General features: G+C 36.3%; 2 protein-coding genes across 3 annotated transcripts in view; both read left to right on the top strand.

Moving 5' to 3' along the window:
- LOC134792409 (uncharacterized) overlaps positions 1-19,618 on the top strand; it is a 729,291-nt gene that overhangs the window by 173,938 nt on the left and 535,735 nt on the right. The gene's annotated exons all lie outside the window — the stretch shown is intronic.
- The window catches only part of LOC134792375 (forkhead box protein O), a 127,875-nt gene that overhangs the window by 4,489 nt on the left and 103,768 nt on the right, over positions 1-19,618 (top strand). For both annotated transcript variants that reach the window (XM_063763660.1, XM_063763658.1), the window contains exon 2: positions 30-238. In XM_063763660.1, coding sequence (XP_063619730.1) covers positions 30-238 — 209 coding nt within the window. The remainder of the gene's footprint in view (positions 1-29; positions 239-19,618) is intronic.

Genomic DNA, 19,618 nt, shown 5'->3' with positions numbered 1-19,618 from the left:
TTCTAAATATATCTGTTGTTTTTCCATAGGTGCCCCTCCCCTCCCAACAGCAGTGGGCAAGAAGAACTCGTCCCGACGCAATGCCTGGGGCAACCTCTCTTATGCTGATCTCATCACCCAGGCCATCACCTCGGCGCAGGACAACCGACTCACGTTGTCACAGATCTACGAGTGGATGGTCCAGAATGTGCCATATTTTAAGGATAAGGGCGATAGCAATTCCTCAGCTGGATGGAAGGTAAGATACATTTAAACAGTACAGGGGCCGTTGTCGAGATGAAAATCGTTTATCGATGAATTGAAAAGTAAAAATGTATCGGGATGATAGATGCAAACGAAAATGTATGTTTAAGTTCCATTCATTATGTAAATTTCGATCGACGTTCTATAAACGATTGGCTCTTGGCTAGATCCCCGGGTTAGTTAATATGAATTGGCTGACGGTTCTTATTAAGGAGTAACGATCCTTACCAATGACAATGAGGGAGCAATTAAGGAGCCGTTCTTACACATTACGTGCAAACTACGGCCAATTATATTTTCTAACCACTCTAATCTGTACCTACTTATACTAGAGCTAATTGTTTCTTTAGGTAGTAGTTGAGAAGACTACCTATGAGAATTTGTTAGCTTATATGATTCATTTGTTTGGCACTAAATGCTTAAATTACCTACAATTTTAGTTCTGTATATCTGGCCAGTTATAGAATGTATTTGTCAGTTGATTAACATATCTTAGTCGCTTGCCTACTAAGCTACTAAACTTTGGTTCATCTATAGAAGGTATTAAACATTTTATCTGGTCTACTTGTGGGTACACGGTCAAAAGTCTTGTTTTTTGCCAAATTATCACTTTTTCATAATCTATTTCGAGTAGGTATTAAACACGGAGTTCTCTACAAATTTTTCTAGCCATATGACTGCTTGTATTGATAAGGCATTATCGTCATGTCCTTATCGCTGTTGCGTTTGACCTTTTAATAAGCCGATAAAGTTATAACTCGGGACATATCCTTTTGATTTGCACTTATGACATCAATTTAAAATTAATAGTGTTATAATAGACAGTATTCTCTTTCTGGTTGCGTGTTTGCGTGCGAATAAGTACGATATGTGTGTGGAGTGTGAGTGGAAGAAGGACGGCAAAAGATTGAGTAGGTAGATACGAGTATTAGTATTTGCGACTGTTTAAATCAGCATTAATGTAAGTCGGAATGTAACGTCTTTTGGCTAACCCCTACTTATATTATAAATCTGAAAGTAACTCTGTCTATGTACGTCCGTCTGTTACCTTTTCACACTTGCACCACTTAATCGATTTGGTATTAGAGTTAATTTCAGTCCCGGCGAAAGACTTAGGATAGATTCTATAACTGAAATCTTCATTCTATCGAGATGAAGTCGTGGGCAGAAAGCTTAGTATATTATACTAGCCAAAAATTATCATTGATGATTATAATGATGACGACAACTTTAAAGTTGTGCAAAACACCATTAAATTTAATCAAATGATCTATTCTGCTGTAGGATGTATAAAAAAACCCTAAATCAGAAACACACGTGTCTGCTATTGCGCCTCAAAACAACTTGTCAAACATTCCACAACGTAGATACTAAAAGCTACTGGGCATAAATGTTACAAATATTACACCTAGTTATTCATTCTAAGAAGCGCCATGCGTCTGTGGCGTTATTACTACCACTTACATTAGTCAAATGGTCTCACGCAACCAATATAAGTGGGCTTTCAGACGCATACTTTTACCACTGATCTCGATATTGGAGTTACACTGGCTCATCTAAGCGTCCGATTCGCCGGTAGTCGAGAATACGCAGTCTGGTCAAACTGCGCAGTGTCACCTAGAGCTATCTATAAATCGACCGATATAAAAAGTTAAAAAAGGATGCCTTCTCCAAAACGCTGTCCATTGCTTTACGCAATGGCGTCGCGTCAGACGAGTAGTACTGAAGCAGCGATGGAATGTGTACATACGCATAAAGAGAATTGGTTGTTGATAAACAGTGATCACATAATGCGACACGCCCTCGTATTGTAGAATCAGACTGATGATTTGGAATTTAAAATAGTCGGTTACTTAATAAATATTGTATAGTATGTATAATAATTTTAATACATTTGATGTTATTTATAAACGATCATTCTCAGTAAACGTCAGCGTTTGCGTCTATTCCTTATTCAGCAAGTTTTTCATAAATTTTATCATGAGACCGCGACAATGCGAAATCGTTTTCGGAAATGGTTAAAGATTAAAGATGTACATAATTCACTACACCTTATAAAAATGTCCCCCGCCGCGTCTGTCTGTTTGCGTGTTTGTATGTTTGTATGTTTGTTCGCGATTCGCGATAAACTCAAAAACTACTGAACGCATTTTCATGCGGTTTTCACTTATCAATAGAGTGATTCTTGAGGAAGGTTTAGGTGTATAATTTGCTAACCCGTTCGAAGCCGCCGCGCCGGGTCGCTAGTAATCAATAAAATAGCAGCAATTATAATACCTACTAATATTATCAAATTATGCATTTTCAATGCATTGCAGAGACCGAAAAGTTAATGTCACAATAGGTGTTGATTTATAATGCTACTTAATAGATTGGTAATCTAATAAGATGTAATATTTATTCAATTAAGAGCACAGAGTATTCATACTCAGTTTTTGATGTAGTAGCTTAGATTTATTACGACGGCCATTTTATATACCTAAGGTAACAATATTTTTCTAAACATGGAGCGCCTTATTAGCGCAAAAAAATCATATACCTACCTGTCCCAACGTTCAATTGTTAGAAATTGCTGTACGTAGGTACATAATTCGTTTTATAATTTATGAAAAAGACTAACAAATATTGATTGGGAATACATTTTTCGTCTAATATTAACCTACCTACTTTAAACGAACCTTAATATTAATTTTAACTAGTGTAAAGAAATGGGACCAACTATAGAGGAACCTATATCTACACTGAGAGAAAAATCATCACCAGGAATTAATAAACAGTTCTGTACTGGGGGAAAAAATGAAGTTTTAGTAGTAATCATGGAAGTTTCACTATTTCTGTAAAATTTATTTATTTCTACAAACAGCTCAGTAATACTAAATCTAATTTCAGCAAACAGACTTTAGTAAATGGAGCATTAAACAAAGTTCAGTATTTGTTACAATCCATTTTTATTACTACTAAAATTCTCCGATTTTTACTAGTAAAGTTTGTGATTTTTGGAAAAAAGCATCTGTGATTTCAAGTTATGATTTTAGTAAATGTCTCACTTACATAGTTTTGTAATATCTAAAAAACGAGTTCGCGGGAATAACATTACCCCATTTAAAATAACAATTCAGTTGTTACTATAGCGACATTACAAAGTTTACTGGTATTTAGTAGATAGACTTGTTGTGTTTATGTTCATTGTTGTACCAATCACTAAACGAGTTTTGTAATACCAACACAGCGAAACGTACTACTTGCTACGTTCATTTGGTTAGAGTTAGTATTGTGTCGGATGTCGGGCGGGCGTGTCTCGTGTCTTCTTTATTTAAAACATACTTAAGTTAAATAATAAATTTAGGATATATTGTGGGCCATGGACATATTAACCCGCGACCTACTGTGTAGTTGGGGTCTACAGGAATATATTGTTCTGCAACTTCGAGCTAGCTGTTGTTATTCTAGTGATAATGAAATCACAGGTAAATCTAAACTGTTTGCAATTCCAACCTCCCTAGCACAGGTGCGCCGCGAGAGCATGTTGCGCGCGTAATAACTACTAGTCTCTTTCTGACTGTATGAATAAGAAAGCAATGGGTAGAATATCTCGACAGGCTTTTATAGTGCCTCTTTAGTACAGAGATATATACTACCAAATGCTTTTTTATTCATACAGACAGAAATAGAGACGGGTAGCTACCACGCGCGCGACATGCTCTCGCGGCGCCCGTTTGCTAGGGGCGGAGGAATTGCAAACAGTTTAGTTTTTGCCTGTGACGTCATTATCTCTAGAATAACAACAGCTACCTTGGAATCGCAGTACAGTTTAGTAAAACCTATGACGTCATCGTCTCCGATATTGCTAAAGCACGCTTAGAATTACAAAACGGTTAGTTTTCACCCATGACGTCATCACCTCCGATATTGCTAAAGCACCTCTCGGAATAACAAAACCAAGTTTCTGAAATTACTCTAGCATACTTCAAATTACAAATATAGAAGTTGTATTTCCTACTAAATGGAAATTGCAAAAGTCAATTTGTTCCTATTAGTTGACTCTCCTTGTCCCCGGATTAAGTTTTATTTTTGTAATTCTAAGTGTGTTTTTGTTAGTTTTTTTTCTCAGTGTACTGGAATATAAAAAATATATCATCAAAATATGATAATTCTGTAAGAACATAATGCGTGGTACGTTTTCAGCGCGTGGATAAGCCCCTATTGTATCTACTAATTCGCTTCCCAAAGATTTCCTTAAACCAAAATACAAAAAGTGCTTATCACAAGAAGATTCGCGCAGGGTCAATATTCCAATCGCACACCAAACACAGGCAAGTCAAATGCTCGGGCTCTCCAGTATAAGTCAACTTTCCGATTATAGCATTAATCATACAGATCTACGGATGCAGTTACACTGGTGAGCTCGAGCGTTCGACGAACACAGCGATAGGAATACACGAGCATCGTGACCTTCAAAGGCCTACCCGTGTCAGCGATTAATGTTTACGCATACAATGCCCATTTAAACGGAAATTTCACGCTATTCTCAACCTTAATACCTCATAATACAGACTACGCTTAACTAGCTACAGTCATTGTGAGTTTACTTAATTAGCAACGTTGGAATCGTCTGTTTCTTTCGTCTGCAAAAACGCGGTACTGGTGCGAGGGAGATACAGAATTACGTGGGAGCTTGTATATCTTACTGGATTACGATATCCGGAAGTTAATTGAGTATTTAAATGCAGTTTAAGATTTTATAATCGAAGCGGTTTCGAGTTTGCATGAAATAGTACTGAATTTAATAGCTATAGAAGGATCTAGATGATCTGATTATTGTTTGGAAATGGTTTTCCTTCACTGGTATTCTCGGCGAATGGTTTCCTAAAGTGTTAGACGTAACTGAAAATTGTGACATATTTAGGTCTCAGGTAAATATTATCTCTTTTTTCGCATAATACACAGGACAAAGTTGTAAATGAAGACTCCTCTAAAACGTTATGAATTTAAAACGGCAAACGGAATTATGAATTTAGCACCCACAAACCACATTATAATTAACCATATACCTGCCTACCACCAGGCGCGCGGTACTTAGTTTTCGCATGGTTTTAAATAAATATTGGCATAATATATCCTAAAATCATCTCCCCAAAAAAGTTATACTACAGAATCACCATATACAAGAAAATTCTAGGTGTCACTAGAACGTCCGCTCGACACATATCGCGGCTACTTCGCAACATCGCGATTTCAAAGTCGAATTTCTGGCCAGTGAAATCCTTGCAGCCATATCGATGTCGCTTGAATGAATAGTAAATGCTACCGTTAGCTGGCCGATTCCAAACGCCGAACGCTCAGACCAGTATTACTGTAAACTCGAGGTCCTTAACTTTTATATGAGTGGTTGGAGAGTGTCATACTAGTTCATGTGAACGAATATCTCGGCGAGTGGTTGTAATGACACCCTGGACCGTTAGTACGCTCTCCGCAGATCCTTGTGCCTATACACGTGTGGGAATTTGAATCTTGAAAGCGTAGTGTGTTTTACCTATGATATGTTCCGCGGTAAATACTCAATATGAAGGTACATTCAATTTTCAAATTTAAAGATGCTTGAACATGAACATGAGATAATATAACTCCATGGCGGCAGTATTTAGCGTACATCATAATCATCATTAATTTAAGAGATATTCTCTTGTCAGTGGAGTATCTTCCTGCTTTCCCTATCTTGCGCCAATTCTTTGACTTTTTGATACGAGACGACCCCTACTTTTTCTTTCACTTGTTCTAAAAAGCTGCGTCTGGGTTTTCCTCTACCCCGCTTGCACCCTATCCGCCCCTCCAGGATAGTTTTAAAGAAGTGGTCGTGTCGCATTAAGTGTCCAATCATTTTTCCGCGTCTATTTGCAATAGTGTTCAGGATCGCTCTCCTTTCATTCACTCTTCTTAGCATCTTCTCATTCGTTATCCTGTCTCTCCAACTAATGCCTTCCATACGCCTCCAGCACCACATTTCAAATGCTTCCATTCTCTTTCTATCTCTTAGTGTCATTTAGCTTACAACCAGCTCAATAACTTTGCTTTATAAAGTGTTCATGAACACTGCTGGAGCACCTCATACATGCTCTTTTACTCGTCGAATACTTAGCCGCACAGTTCAGCATTTGATACTCAATCAATTCACTCCATCTCAAACTTAGTCGACATTTATAAAATACTTGGGTATTGGTCGTAAACGCAGGTTTTCCCAAAGTAACTACATAACGATCCCGCATGTCGGAGGTCTTGCCAATGGTAGGTATATGGTCGTCACTCAAAACCATCCGTCCCGTCCCAGGTGCATCAGATCTACGAGTATGTACAATAAGTCACGCCTACTGCAACTTGATTCTGGCAACACCCATGACATGACACCATTGTGCCGAAATTAACAATGAAAACTGAATTAATCGCCCAAGAACGAATGCCGTATGGTATCGCGAGCTGTGCAAATACATTTGTTATCGCAACAAGATGGCGCGCGTTAAATCAATGTAACCTCAATAATTACTTATTAAGAAAGGTCTCGGCTGGAATTTTCCAGCGATTATAATACGGAGGGACCCTTTGTGATAGGTATTGTTTATTGGAATTTGAGCTGAAACAATAATGCCCAATAAGAAATAAAGACTTACAGGTGTTTTAAGTGAGGCTATCTCAGAATTTTGATGTTAGCAACGATAAACAAGTTCATTTTGCGGCAAACGAATATGCTAGATTGTTACTAAATTGGCAATCATAAATTCAACAGTTCTACGTAAAATCCAATCGTAACTATTTTAAATTAAAAAGACAATTTTATAATAGATGTAGCAAGGTGTGACGTCACCTATTCGCCATTGTCATCATCGTCAAGTCTAGGCGTATTATGGTCGCATTATCCGCACAATACATGATAATATTGATAATAGACGATACATCATGCAAGAAAGCAATCACGTTCTGACACCGCGTTAGTAAGAGAAGAGTGCTAGATCGTATCATGTATTCATGTCGTTCGCAAACCAATGAAAGCGCGACCATAATACGGCTGGGGGCCTAGCCAAGACGGCAATCGTTGATAGAAAACACCAATCGAAACTAATGTATATTCACGTGACTTTTGGTAGCATCTGTCATCCTGATACATTTTTATATTCATTTGGCGATTTATTATTATTATTAATTCCAGATTTAACCGCGTGTAATACCTACGTTTTATCGAGAAATAAATACCTTTATTTTTAATTGGAGCACTTATGCCAATCGTTAAAGCTGGCCATTAGCGCAGTAATCTGATGTAATCAGTTAGTCTTCAAACTCTACGAGTAACGAACGAGGCCCTTGAATGTTGCATTCGTCGTTCTGGTGCATGTGTAAGTGTTAAAGGGAATATAAAGACTGACAATGTCCATAAAATCAGAATCTTTCAAAAACTTATAACTTTATCATTTGCATTACCTACTTATCTGTAATATACCTAGTATTTAAGTATAATATTTCAAATAATTGACAATGGGAAGGAGTAACATTATATTTTAGTTTCAAATATATAGAGAAGTTGTAATTTTTTTTAAACGAGGAATGCATTTAAGAAATTTCGCCTCTGACCGTGACATTCTGTAGTGAGCGCTGTAAAGGGGCCCACAGATTACCAGTTCGCCGGACGATATCAGCCTGTCAGTTAAACGCAAAATTTGACAGCTCCGAACAACTGACAGGCTGATATCGTCCGGCGAACTGGTAATCTGTGGGCCCCTTAGAAAGAGAAAATTAAGGGTTACAATTTCGTGTTTCTTTGGATGGTCGGCTAATCGGCTATATGGAGGTTAGACCACACTATTTGCAATAATACGATTACCACACCTTAAAAGGTACGACGACTATCAGTGTCTAATAGTTACTTGCCTTTGAGGACGGCAGGAAGGTGTTTATTAGTGCATTTACGTTAGTTATGCATGCCTGCACCCACGTGCTGGCCGCCTTTCTGATAAGTGATAAGTGTAAGATAAATCGTTTTTATCACTTATCGCTGAAATATGCTACTTTAAATGAGTTTGCTGTAAGTAATAGTTCTAATATAATTAAATGTCTACCTACCTTCTTTTATACAGAAAAATACTATAGACATTAAAACATCAACAAACGTATAGTAACTTACTTTAAAAACTCAACGACTTTTATAAGCGGATAGAATCAACATCGCAAGATATCTGATAACGAATTTAATAAAGCGATATTGGAAGCAAGTTTAAATACTTGAATTTATTCCACTGTTCTATCTACCTATATCTTATCGTAAATGTGTGAGTGACTGACAACAGGCTAGTAATACCGTGATTTGTCACTAAATTACCTCATTGTACAATATCCAATTCTGCATAAATACGAGTCGGTAACCTGATTCGTGTAACATAAGCAGCAATGTACGTCGCAGTAATGAAAAACGACGAGAGTCGAATTTTAAGTGATGATACTAAATAGCAACTGGCCTTGATATAGTGTATATTTAAACGCTATCGGCATAATGTTTAACCAAATAAGTCGGGACTCTGGCTATCTACTAAATGGTGTTAAAATGGTTCGAGAGCTCGATAATGTTATTCCTGTATTAGTTCCAGTACTACTTGTACCTAATAATTTTCTAATTTACCGGTAGGTACCGGTACCGGCGTATTCAAGTAATCAAAACTGTTTGGACCCGGGTATATCCTTAAACTACTTAATATGTCCAAAGATAGGTATGGGCACTGTGAATGTCATCTCGCTTCGTGTGGCAGGCGCACAGCAAAGCGGATGTCATTCCAGATCTAGAGCAGAGCAGAACCCAACTGAGGAAGTAACTCCATGCACCTTACAGAAAACAACAGCCAAATAACACTAGACCCTAATACGCATAGTGCTGTGTTCCTGCCGGTGAGGAAATTTGCCAGAGCTCAACGAGGGTGCGGACTGCGGAGTGTTAGGTTAGGGACGGCAATGCGCATGTAACACCTCTGGAGTTGCAGGCGTCCTTATGCTACGGAGTCGAACAACCGAACGGAACTGTATGCAATTTTCTGTACAAACTTTGAAAAGTGATCCCTTTTCGTTAATGCACATATGAAGTGGGTGTCTCGTGTGTTTTTATTTTTTAAGATTTATCTAAGTACGCAAATCTTTTGCCTACTTCTGTTATCTCAGTTATCTGTGATGCTAGCTCCGGTTATCGTAAAAAATTCTACACGCTTAAATCTAAACCTGGTTCATTGCACCTAATTAAGGAAGCAAAATATTACTAAGAATTGTATCTTGATCACTTAAAGTTCGCAGCATACTCGTAAGTGATTTCAAATGTATGTTGATAAATTAGCAATTTAGCACCTTCTCTCTTTGCGATAAGGCGAAAAATGTATACATATAATTGACGTAGACAGACTTCGGATAGTTGGGATGTAAATATTTAATAAGTATAATTAGGTATATGGAACGAAAGTTATCTAGTGCGGGCTTAAGCAATAGTTTTATGGGCATTACTGTGAAGCTATCAGCAGTATCAGCATACTTGGGACGTCATTCGTGGAATAGGCATAGCAGCAAGGGATGCATTCCAGACTATTTTCGAGGGTTATTGAAATCGCAATGGGTCAAAATAAATAAAATTTGTAATATAACAGTATTATAACTTTTTATAGCGTAAGCAGTTTATTTCAAAATACAAAATCATTACAGTTTGCCAATGACATTATGAGACATCGAGCAGTTTCTATGTCAGCTGTCTTTAATACAAGTCTAATTTGACTCTTGTATTTAGTAGGGTTAGTAAGTAAGACAAATGTATGGAAGTGCATGCACTTTAGTCTCAGGCGATTTAAACTTTTAAAATGCCAAATTTAGTGTTTTAGTAAACATTTTTAATCTTTGACTTTGGGCATAGTTCCATTTGTATGGAAATCGTTACCGCCACGCGCTATAATTTTTTTTTTTATTACGAAAAAATGTATGAATGCCTACTTTAAAGTGATATTTTCCAGAGTAAAGAATACATGGGCTACATCGTCCATATTTTTATTTAGTGCAAATCGCCACACTGTGATTGTAACATCCAAAGTTGTCACAAAAAATTACATAACATTTTCATTTTTTGTACAAAAATATATTTTTTTGTATGGAAAGGCATAATAATTATTTCAAAAATGAATTCCTCGTCCCTAATTTATACGAAAATTATATATAACTTGCCCTAGTTGCTAAGACTAGGAAGGAATATAGCATAGATTGGACCTGGGGAGCCGACCCTTCACCCCCCCTTTTTGGGGGGTCTGCATGGTACGATCTCCTGGCTACCGGGCCAAATCAACTTTGTTTGACCTAAGGAACAATCGTGCCAAGCGGCATCGCCTGAGACTAAAGTGCATGCTAAGTGACCTTACTAACCCTACTATATTTTATTCTAGAGGAGATGCTTTCAAGCTGGACGTGACTCTAGATTCTAGATAAAAAAATCGATAATGAACACCGAATAGATAATAAAATAATAAATAAATATTATAGGGACATTCTTACACAAATTGACTAAAGGTGTAAAGATAATAATTATCATTGTCGTATCAATCTGTTTCACAAATAACTAATGGATATTTAATTTCTTTATATCCTTTAGTTATCTAACGGTTGTTGCATATACTGTTGACTATTGAGAATGGGTATCTATAATCAATAAAATCAAAAACATTCAACTTAACGGAGAGCCTCAGTTACTTCGTTCTAAATTTTTAAGTCATCGTTCTTTTTCTCATTAAAATATTTCAGTAAGTATTGTAGTAAATTTTAGATTTATTTATTCGCTGTCGGAACATCGAGACTACTCAGAAGTTTGAGGGAAAATTAAAACACGTTACATCTAATTTTGAAAGGAAAAGTTGTACTGGTGGTATGCACAGCCGTTATCGAAATACCTTCGGAAAAAGTGCCACAAATCAAAAACGCGACTTATAAATAAAGTTCCGCTTCAGCTGAAGGCATAACGAGTTTAGTTTAACCTTGGCTATAAATTTACCGATACACCGCTCCACTTTTGATATGAAACCGAATCCTAAGAGGGGTTGCAATAGAGGCTGCACGCCACCTTGCCTTGATTGATTTATACCTCTTGTTTGTCACGACTCGATTTATTTGAATTCCTGCCAGGCCCGAGCCAGCCAACGGATTAATATCGCCCGGCCTCCTCTATATATCCCCGACTTTCGGCAATAATTCAATATTTCATCCTTCGAGGCGGGACCTACGCTGTGAATTAACATACAAATGTCAATCGTTTCATGAATAAAAATGTATTGGATTTAGTGGAGTGACTCGCGCGAACGGCGAACGTTTAGAGGGTTGCGATCCTAACTGCTTATAGCGTAAATCGTAAACATCGGATCGTTTTGATTCCGTTTTCTAAAGTATGGAGGATTTACTGTCATCATCAAAATCGAAATTGTCTGAGTTTATCGTCGGAGGTCGCAAAACTAAAATACAACACACATCACGACTGACGCTACACGAAAGTAACCCAAGTTGTATTTTAGCCCGGCACGGCAACTCACATAAATGCTGATATTAATATTGCATTTATTTCTACATAGAAAAAAAAAGTGCTGAACCATATTTACATAATTACGGCAAAGTGATAAGGTAACACGAATTCAAAATGATAACGTAAGTATCATCAAAAATTATGATGAAAGATTTTCTTTACATTCACTAGAAACAACCTGGAAAAAGTTATGGTCACTGGTTCTGTGGAAGGAAATAGAGGAAGAGGCCGCAGTCCAACGCGATGGTCCGACCGAGTCAGCAAAATCGCTATCCTTTCGATGATGCCGTAGAAGTCGCAAGAGATCGAAAGGCCTGGAAATGTGCCATCTGGCAATCATGTGATCCATGGAGGAGAGCATGGCCCTCAGCACTGAGGAGAACGAAGCAGGGAGTTAGGTATCTTAAAACCTAAAAAGTAAAAACCTCACCAATCAAAGACAGTGACCGCACCAAGGCAACGCTACACTATGCATGTTATTTAGATAGTTATTAATAGATGTAGCAAAGGCGTGTAGGTGTGTGCTTTTTCAATTGGCGTCTTTACTGTCACGCGGAAGTGTTTTAGGGTTCCATATTAAGAGGACCAAAAGGACCCTCTGTATATTTTGTCATAATCTATAAGGAGCTGTATCTGTGTAGAGTGGTAAGTAAATAATTGATCTTCCGATAAGTACCTGAGATAAAATAGAATGCAAGAATTAAGAATTAATAATGTGTAATTTGAAACTCACAGACAAATATAAAAATTAACTACTTAAATAATTATTAAATTTTCATAAAATGATTTGACGACACAACACAGTATTGGTTTATTATGGTGTCCTGCTTCTTAAAAAAACGTGATACTGCTCACACTCTAAAATAAACATGTTAAACCAAACATGATAAAAGAATCGAATCCTCTTCGTGATTTTTAATAAATAAAAACCTATTTATTTTGTCGTGAAAGGATTCTAAAAAATAGCGCAAAATTATCCAACGACGTCGCTTTTCGGTTGTTTTATGAAAGCTAATAACGACAGAAAATCCTTAAATTGGCGAAATGTGCGGCAAAATTGCATGTTAACATCAAATTTCTGTACCTACCACATTTCTAGCAAATAAATTTCTATTTCTATTTAAATATAAGAATAAGACTCGCACTTGTCTTGCTTTAAAAAAAAAGTTCCAAGTGAATTCACCAGTACGGGTATGATGGTCGTTCTTGTCTACGTGACAGCGTGATAAAACGGTGCCTATCCGTCACTTTTCAATCGCGCTCTGTTAAAAAGTGACGGATATTTTGTCATATGGATAAAGCAATCCATAATAGGCCTGTTGGCGTCTTAAAAATTCCACTACGTCTATATCTTCCAGTATCTTAAAACTAGTGGGACCGGTTTATCATTTGAAGCTCCATAGTTTAGGTATAATATTCTCGCATACTTATGTAATGACGCTCACTCGCATTCCGAGACGGATTTAAATGAAATTCAGCAAATGAAATAGTATGTGTACCTGTCCAGGTCTGGTATGAATTATTATTCTATGGATTGTATTTATATTCCGGCCAGATTTTGATCTGGTATACTTTTACCATCATGATCTCATTAAAATATTTAGAGCCCAGAAAAATAATTGGCAAGTTATGTTTTTTGTTCTCTATGAGTCTATGACACTACAATTTTTAGAAACGAGTTTTAGATGAGAGAAGAATTTCAAGATGGTTTGAACTAAGCATCTCGAAACTTGAGTTAGACATAGGTACCTAGTCTTGTCAGAATATCGGCAGCCAACCCACTGACGTGCTCATTGAAACACTGTTTACAGTGTTTTTTGTACGTACAGTCAAGGAATTTTATTTGTATACCATTTCGAATGAAAGCCACTATTAGGGATCTCAAATTATTGTCCACGTGATAGTTCTTTAAAAAAATGAAATGTTACAGAAATAAAATTCCTTGACCCTACAGCAGTCCATCAGGCTCTAAAGGGCGCCTGACGCAAAGGCCGCGACCTCAACTAATTAGTTTGGAACTGGACGAGCATAATTGCGCTAATCACGAAATCGTGGAAGATGGCCGATTTCCGAGCGGACTGGCACTCGCCGACCTTTGCTGCTGACGTTTGGACTGTCGCCGACACAACTTTCCTTATTATTATTTTTTCCTAAAAATTAAAAAATTAATGCATGATTTATATGGGGAATTCACAATTCGGTACACACATTACCTAGAAGAAAAATATAAAATATTTTCTGTTTAGACTGACAAATTATCTACTTACAAACATACATATGTGGCCCAGGGACTCAAATTTTACTGATTAAGATGAAATATCTTCACATCGCAACTTGAAATCATAGTTCGTAATATAATATTATTAATTTTGTACACTTTTTTTACACGACAGTCCAAAGCATTAAAAATTTGTAGTGTTGTAATTTTGAAACATAAAGCTGATTATTATTGACCGGTATTGTAGCTACATAGCAAGCATCGATTTCAAACATATCAGTTGGTAGGTAACGCATGTACTTACATAAGAATAGGATAGTATTTTTTTATTTTAATTTCTTCGTTTTTGATGTCGGTTTTCTTTTTTTTTGTAAAAAGTTTTTTCGTAGTTGTTTTAACGTTTAAAGCACGCGTGTGCACGTAACTGTACAGCTTGCGATCTAAGATTATCATAACCGGTCGCTCGCAGCGATTATGCTAATAAGTTAATTACAATCCGGTATAAAGAGCTCATTGTAAGTAAAATGGCTAATTTATTGAGATATCTTGCTCGTGAAACCTACGTCTTAGGTTTCGTCCATGTGGCGTCTCAGAGACAGTCACATTTCATGTTGGAATCTTAAAATTCTCTTAAAAATAGATTCTTGTATTGAATCCCTTCCTTCATAATCTACATTGTTTGCTTCCATCCTCAAAACAAATAATTAGTTTCGTTTTTTGACAGATATTTGTAAAGTAGACTCTTTTCCTAAAATTATGTCCATTTATAGGTATTACAACTTAACGAAATACGACGTGTGATCGCATTTCACACAAAAAGGGGCGATGTTACTAAATTTTACTACTTTGGCTATTCGAAAAGTTTTGAATATCTGTTGCGGTGTGAAACAAAGTTAGTTCGTCATGTGTGTGTCGTATGTGACTCGTGTGGTGATAAAATCCGATTAATCCACTGAACTATAGTAGCCCCTCTTGCCATTCGGCGCTTAATGGAGCCTACACAACACAATCAATTTGCATAGGTGCATGTGCCCACAGAATTCTGCGAACAACTCTGTCAAAGACCCGATATTGAAGTTAGGATGAAAAAAATATTAATACGTACCGTATAGTGCGTTTGCTATTTTTATTGGCATTGGGTCATACACAGATTTAGTTAAAAAAACCTTTATGCTGATAAGAAAATTAGGCAATATACGAGTATTAGCCGATCTTCGGATATATCTACAAGAGACATTTAACCCTTAAATGCATAGTGTTGCCAAATGTCTACAAAGCATTAGACAGCTCACAGATAAAAAAAAGGCTTACGTTCTTGAACGCACCTTTATACCAAACGTCAAGTAGTAGGGTGATGATTTAAGGGTTAAATTTACGCAATATTTTTAATTTATAGAAATTACATTCGTTTTAAGACGAAAAGTCGGAAAGCTTGGAAAAATCCAGAAGTTGATAATTTTTAGTATGTTGTTTTGAACGGTGTTTTCGGGGTTTGTAATTATTTGATATTTAAAAACTTTATCATAGGTATATCACAAATAGTGTACCTTTCTAATGGTAGTAAAAAATTTCATATATCTATTACTGAAAATTACATATTTACATAAATATGATTTAGCCAATTCAACTTCTAACACTGATTTCGCAGTGAAAATCAAAGTTATTTTTATTTTACTATTTTTCCTACCTATAGAATCGGCAAACAATTATGTGATACATATATTAATTTCGGGCAAAAAAAAAACCATGCATTCCATGCATTTAAGGGTTAACAATTAAATGGGTATTTAATTATTATTATATTATATTTGGTCATGGTTTCTTACCTCTCCCCTTCACATCGACCAACATTTCATTTATGCATACCTGTTTAACATTCTTGTCATGTCATATGTATGTATATTATTGTATATCATTGGCAGAAGTCTCTCTGATAAAGCTGCCAAAGAATGGAAGCCATTTATTCCATATAAAACAAGTAATATAATATTTTACGACCTGTAACTCGATTACTCGACTACGGATTTTTTGTACACAGTTAACCTCCTCTTCATCTTAAAATCGTCTAAATATAGATCGATAATGTCCGGCTTCGCTTATCTTAACATTTAGTTTATGTTTCGTTATAAAAGCGAGTCAGCATCTTGTCACCTTCGGAAGGACTCGGACCGGTGGGCGGTAAACGTAGCGAGAAACTTGTTGTGTGATGACACCCATGGCGCCCGGTTTGCGCCGTTAGTCCCCTTATTAGTACGAAGCAGCCTGGCTTTATGGTGATCGTACAACATTGTATTAGTATGTCTTGTACTTATAATAAATCAAAAAACAATTGATATCAATCAAAAGAGAACATTACTTAGTCGTTTTCTTATCTGCGGTTCGGCGCACTTAATTTTTTCTAGGGTTTCTGCTCGAGAATTCTCTCTCTCGAGAAATTTGTCCTAAGCCGAGACGGAAAAAAAAACTCAATGCCAGAAATAAATCTCTTGTGATAAGTAAAAAGAAAACACGTGTATAACACGTGATGTGTCTAAAGTATTATTCTTTAGGTAGTTAAATAAATGTAAACAATGTTATTTTTTACATTTTCAGATACATAAAACATGTATTAGGTAGTTAACCAACCAAATAAAAAACTGCTTTGATCCGTCCCCTATCCTTTCGTTCTGGCTTCAACCGATTTTCATGTTTTGAAACTTTTGAACTGTCATGACGTGTCTTTTGGTAAAAAGCTTTTAAAAAATGAGTAACTATTACTTTTGAAAGCAAAATAATGTAAATTATGCTATATGCTTTGTAATTGTTACATATTTGCGGTCATTTAATTTTCAAGTGTTTTTTCCAATTATAAAGACACGTCAAAATAGCTTATCTCCTTTCCAATGCTAAAAAAACGAATTATACGGCCATGTAATAACAAATGTACTACATTACTATTGATAAATCAAATCATCCCGAACTTCTGTAAGTTTGTGACATCGAGTTAAATTTATTGACTTGAATTTTCTTGCCTAATAAACTACCTAACCTACCTAAGTATTGTGGTTTGATTACATTTTGTTAAATACCTAAAGAAATACACTATAGCATATCACATCATCGGCGCGCACGCCTGCCCCTTGTTTCTTTTTTGTTTGTTGTTGAATTTTTGATTATTAAGTGCTGTAAAAATAATGTAAGTATGTATGTAAAAATTTACCATGTCTGATTATTGATCTCACTTACGATTCCTATTAGTCTGATTTGTAATAAAGCAAAAAAATTAAAATAACATAGTGTTTTATGAAACTTTCTAAATTTCTCGAGGAACTCCTGTACCTCAAGTAAGCGAGGTTAAATACCTAGGGTTCAAAATTGATGCTGGTCTAACATGGTCTCCCCACATAGAAGCAATCTGCAAAAAACTCTCCTCAGCATGTTTTGCCTTGTCTAGACTTACCCACAGCGTCTCTGAAGACAATCTAAAAACAGCATACTTTGGGTACTTTCATTCGATATTAGTCTACGGTGTGGACCTATGGGCAACATGTGCGGAACGTGAAAAAGTTTTTAAACTACAAAAACGTGCAATCCGTATCATGGCTAAAAAACCCTCAGACTACGATGCTAAGGAGTTGTTTAAGCAGCTGAAAATTCTCACGTTACCTTCTGTATACGTACTCGAAGCATGCAAGTACAGACGACGCAATCTCGAATGGATTCCCTCTAATCACCAAAAACTCCAGACTGTAACGCGTAGACGCAACCTCCTATACGTGCCACCGCGACGTCTAGCAAAGTCTAGGAAATCCTTACACATAGTAGGCATAAAACTTTACAATGCTCTAGACGAAGAGTTAAAAGCTACTTCGGACTCAATATTTGAGATAAAACTTAAACTGATATTGTTGGACATGGCGTGCTACAGTATTGACGAATTCGTAAACTGCTACAAGTCACTGACCCATCTATTCACCTGTTAAATAAATTATAAAAAAAATTATTATACTAATCTTAGATTGTATAATGTAATTTAATTCCTAAATCAATAACGACATTTTATCATTGTAAATCTTTCTCGATATGTAAAGTTTGTGTAAACAGAAAATGTTAAATGACGTGTAACGCTTGTTATCAATAAATAATTGATTGATTGATTGATTGACTCGAGAAATCTTGGTCGAGGATTCCCGTGGCTCGAGAAATTAAAAAGGTCGAGAAACCAGAAACCCTAATTTTTTCCTTCATCACTTTGGCTCACATATTTATTTGATATTACATGCACTTGATCTGCCCGAATAAATAAAGTCCAATCAAAAGACAACCTTACTCTTCTTCTTAATCGTTTTTTCATCTGCGGATCGGATCCTCTAGATTGTGTTGCTGCATCGCACTTAATTTTTTACCCCCTTATTCATTAAACTTTACGGGCCTGATTTATTTAGGTAAATTATGTTTTATCCCTTTCTTACAAATACATAAGTCAAAATGACAGATAAAGACAAACGATTATTAGTTAATTGAGGTTTGTAGTGCGTTATGAATAAGGGGGTTAGTTTTTAAGTATATGCTAAAGCCAGATTTAGACGGTTCAAGAACTTGCATGCAATTGCTTACTACAGAGTAGGTACAATGAATTCAGTCGATCGACCAAATACCGCAATGTAACGAAAAGAGTTCTTGAACCGAGCAACTAAATTGTACGCATGATGTGCCCACCAAAGAAATATAGTCATCTAACCAAATTTCCGCATATAATTTGATTGAATGCAGAGTTCCTTGTGAATCCAGTAGGTTTCTAATGAATATTCAGCCTCAGCCTATTGTCGATATATTACTCAAATCAAATCGACCTATTTTTAGAGTAAGATAAAGAAATCTTCCGTACACGTCTATGTCCGCTTCAATACGAGTAGTAACTATAGACGCATACGCTTCTGTGTTCCTAAGCGGTAGTTTACTTTACTGAAGTCGTTAATAAGTTGTAATAGTGACACATTTGTCATTTGTCATTACAATAAACCACAAGGCCACCCGCTAATCTCCTTCGAGCGACGAGTTCGATCCGTATATTTACATACCGTCACCTTCAGGATGATGAATTTATACATTAATTATACTCCGGATCTGTATTTAAAGATTTCAAATCTCGGAATTTTACCTAAAGACCGGTAGCCGAGTGATTACGCTAATGCTTAAAAGCAGCATATCAAGAAAAACTAAAAGACACAAAGTTACTCCTACTATTTTTTAAAATGGTTTTAGAAATCTTTTAATAAAATTGTTGGTCTAAATGCCTGAATACTAAGGTATGATATAAGTAGCTCGGGCAAGGAAAATTCCAGTTGATTGCTGAACCCTTTTCAAGAGTTTGTAACTGTACAAAACATTGACCCTGATACAAGTTTTGAACTAAGTACTTACATGTTACAATAGGAATTAGCCATACAAATTCTCAATTTCGAAGTTGTTGTTTCATTGATTTGGAGTTTGGAAGTTCCAATCGAAGTTCCCTTTCATCACGCACGTGTTTTGCCTCTTAAGGGGAGGCCCTTAACAAACTAGCCTTTTGAAGGTCATTTTGGAGGCTGTTCGTTCGAAAGTTCTGAATA

This window comes from Cydia splendana, chromosome 7 (genome assembly GCF_910591565.1).
Source record: "Cydia splendana chromosome 7, ilCydSple1.2, whole genome shotgun sequence".
Classification (NCBI taxonomy): Eukaryota; Metazoa; Arthropoda; class Insecta; order Lepidoptera; family Tortricidae; genus Cydia; species Cydia splendana.
Note: the sequence above shows the minus strand (reverse complement) of the source record. Positions and strands in the feature narration are given on the sequence as shown.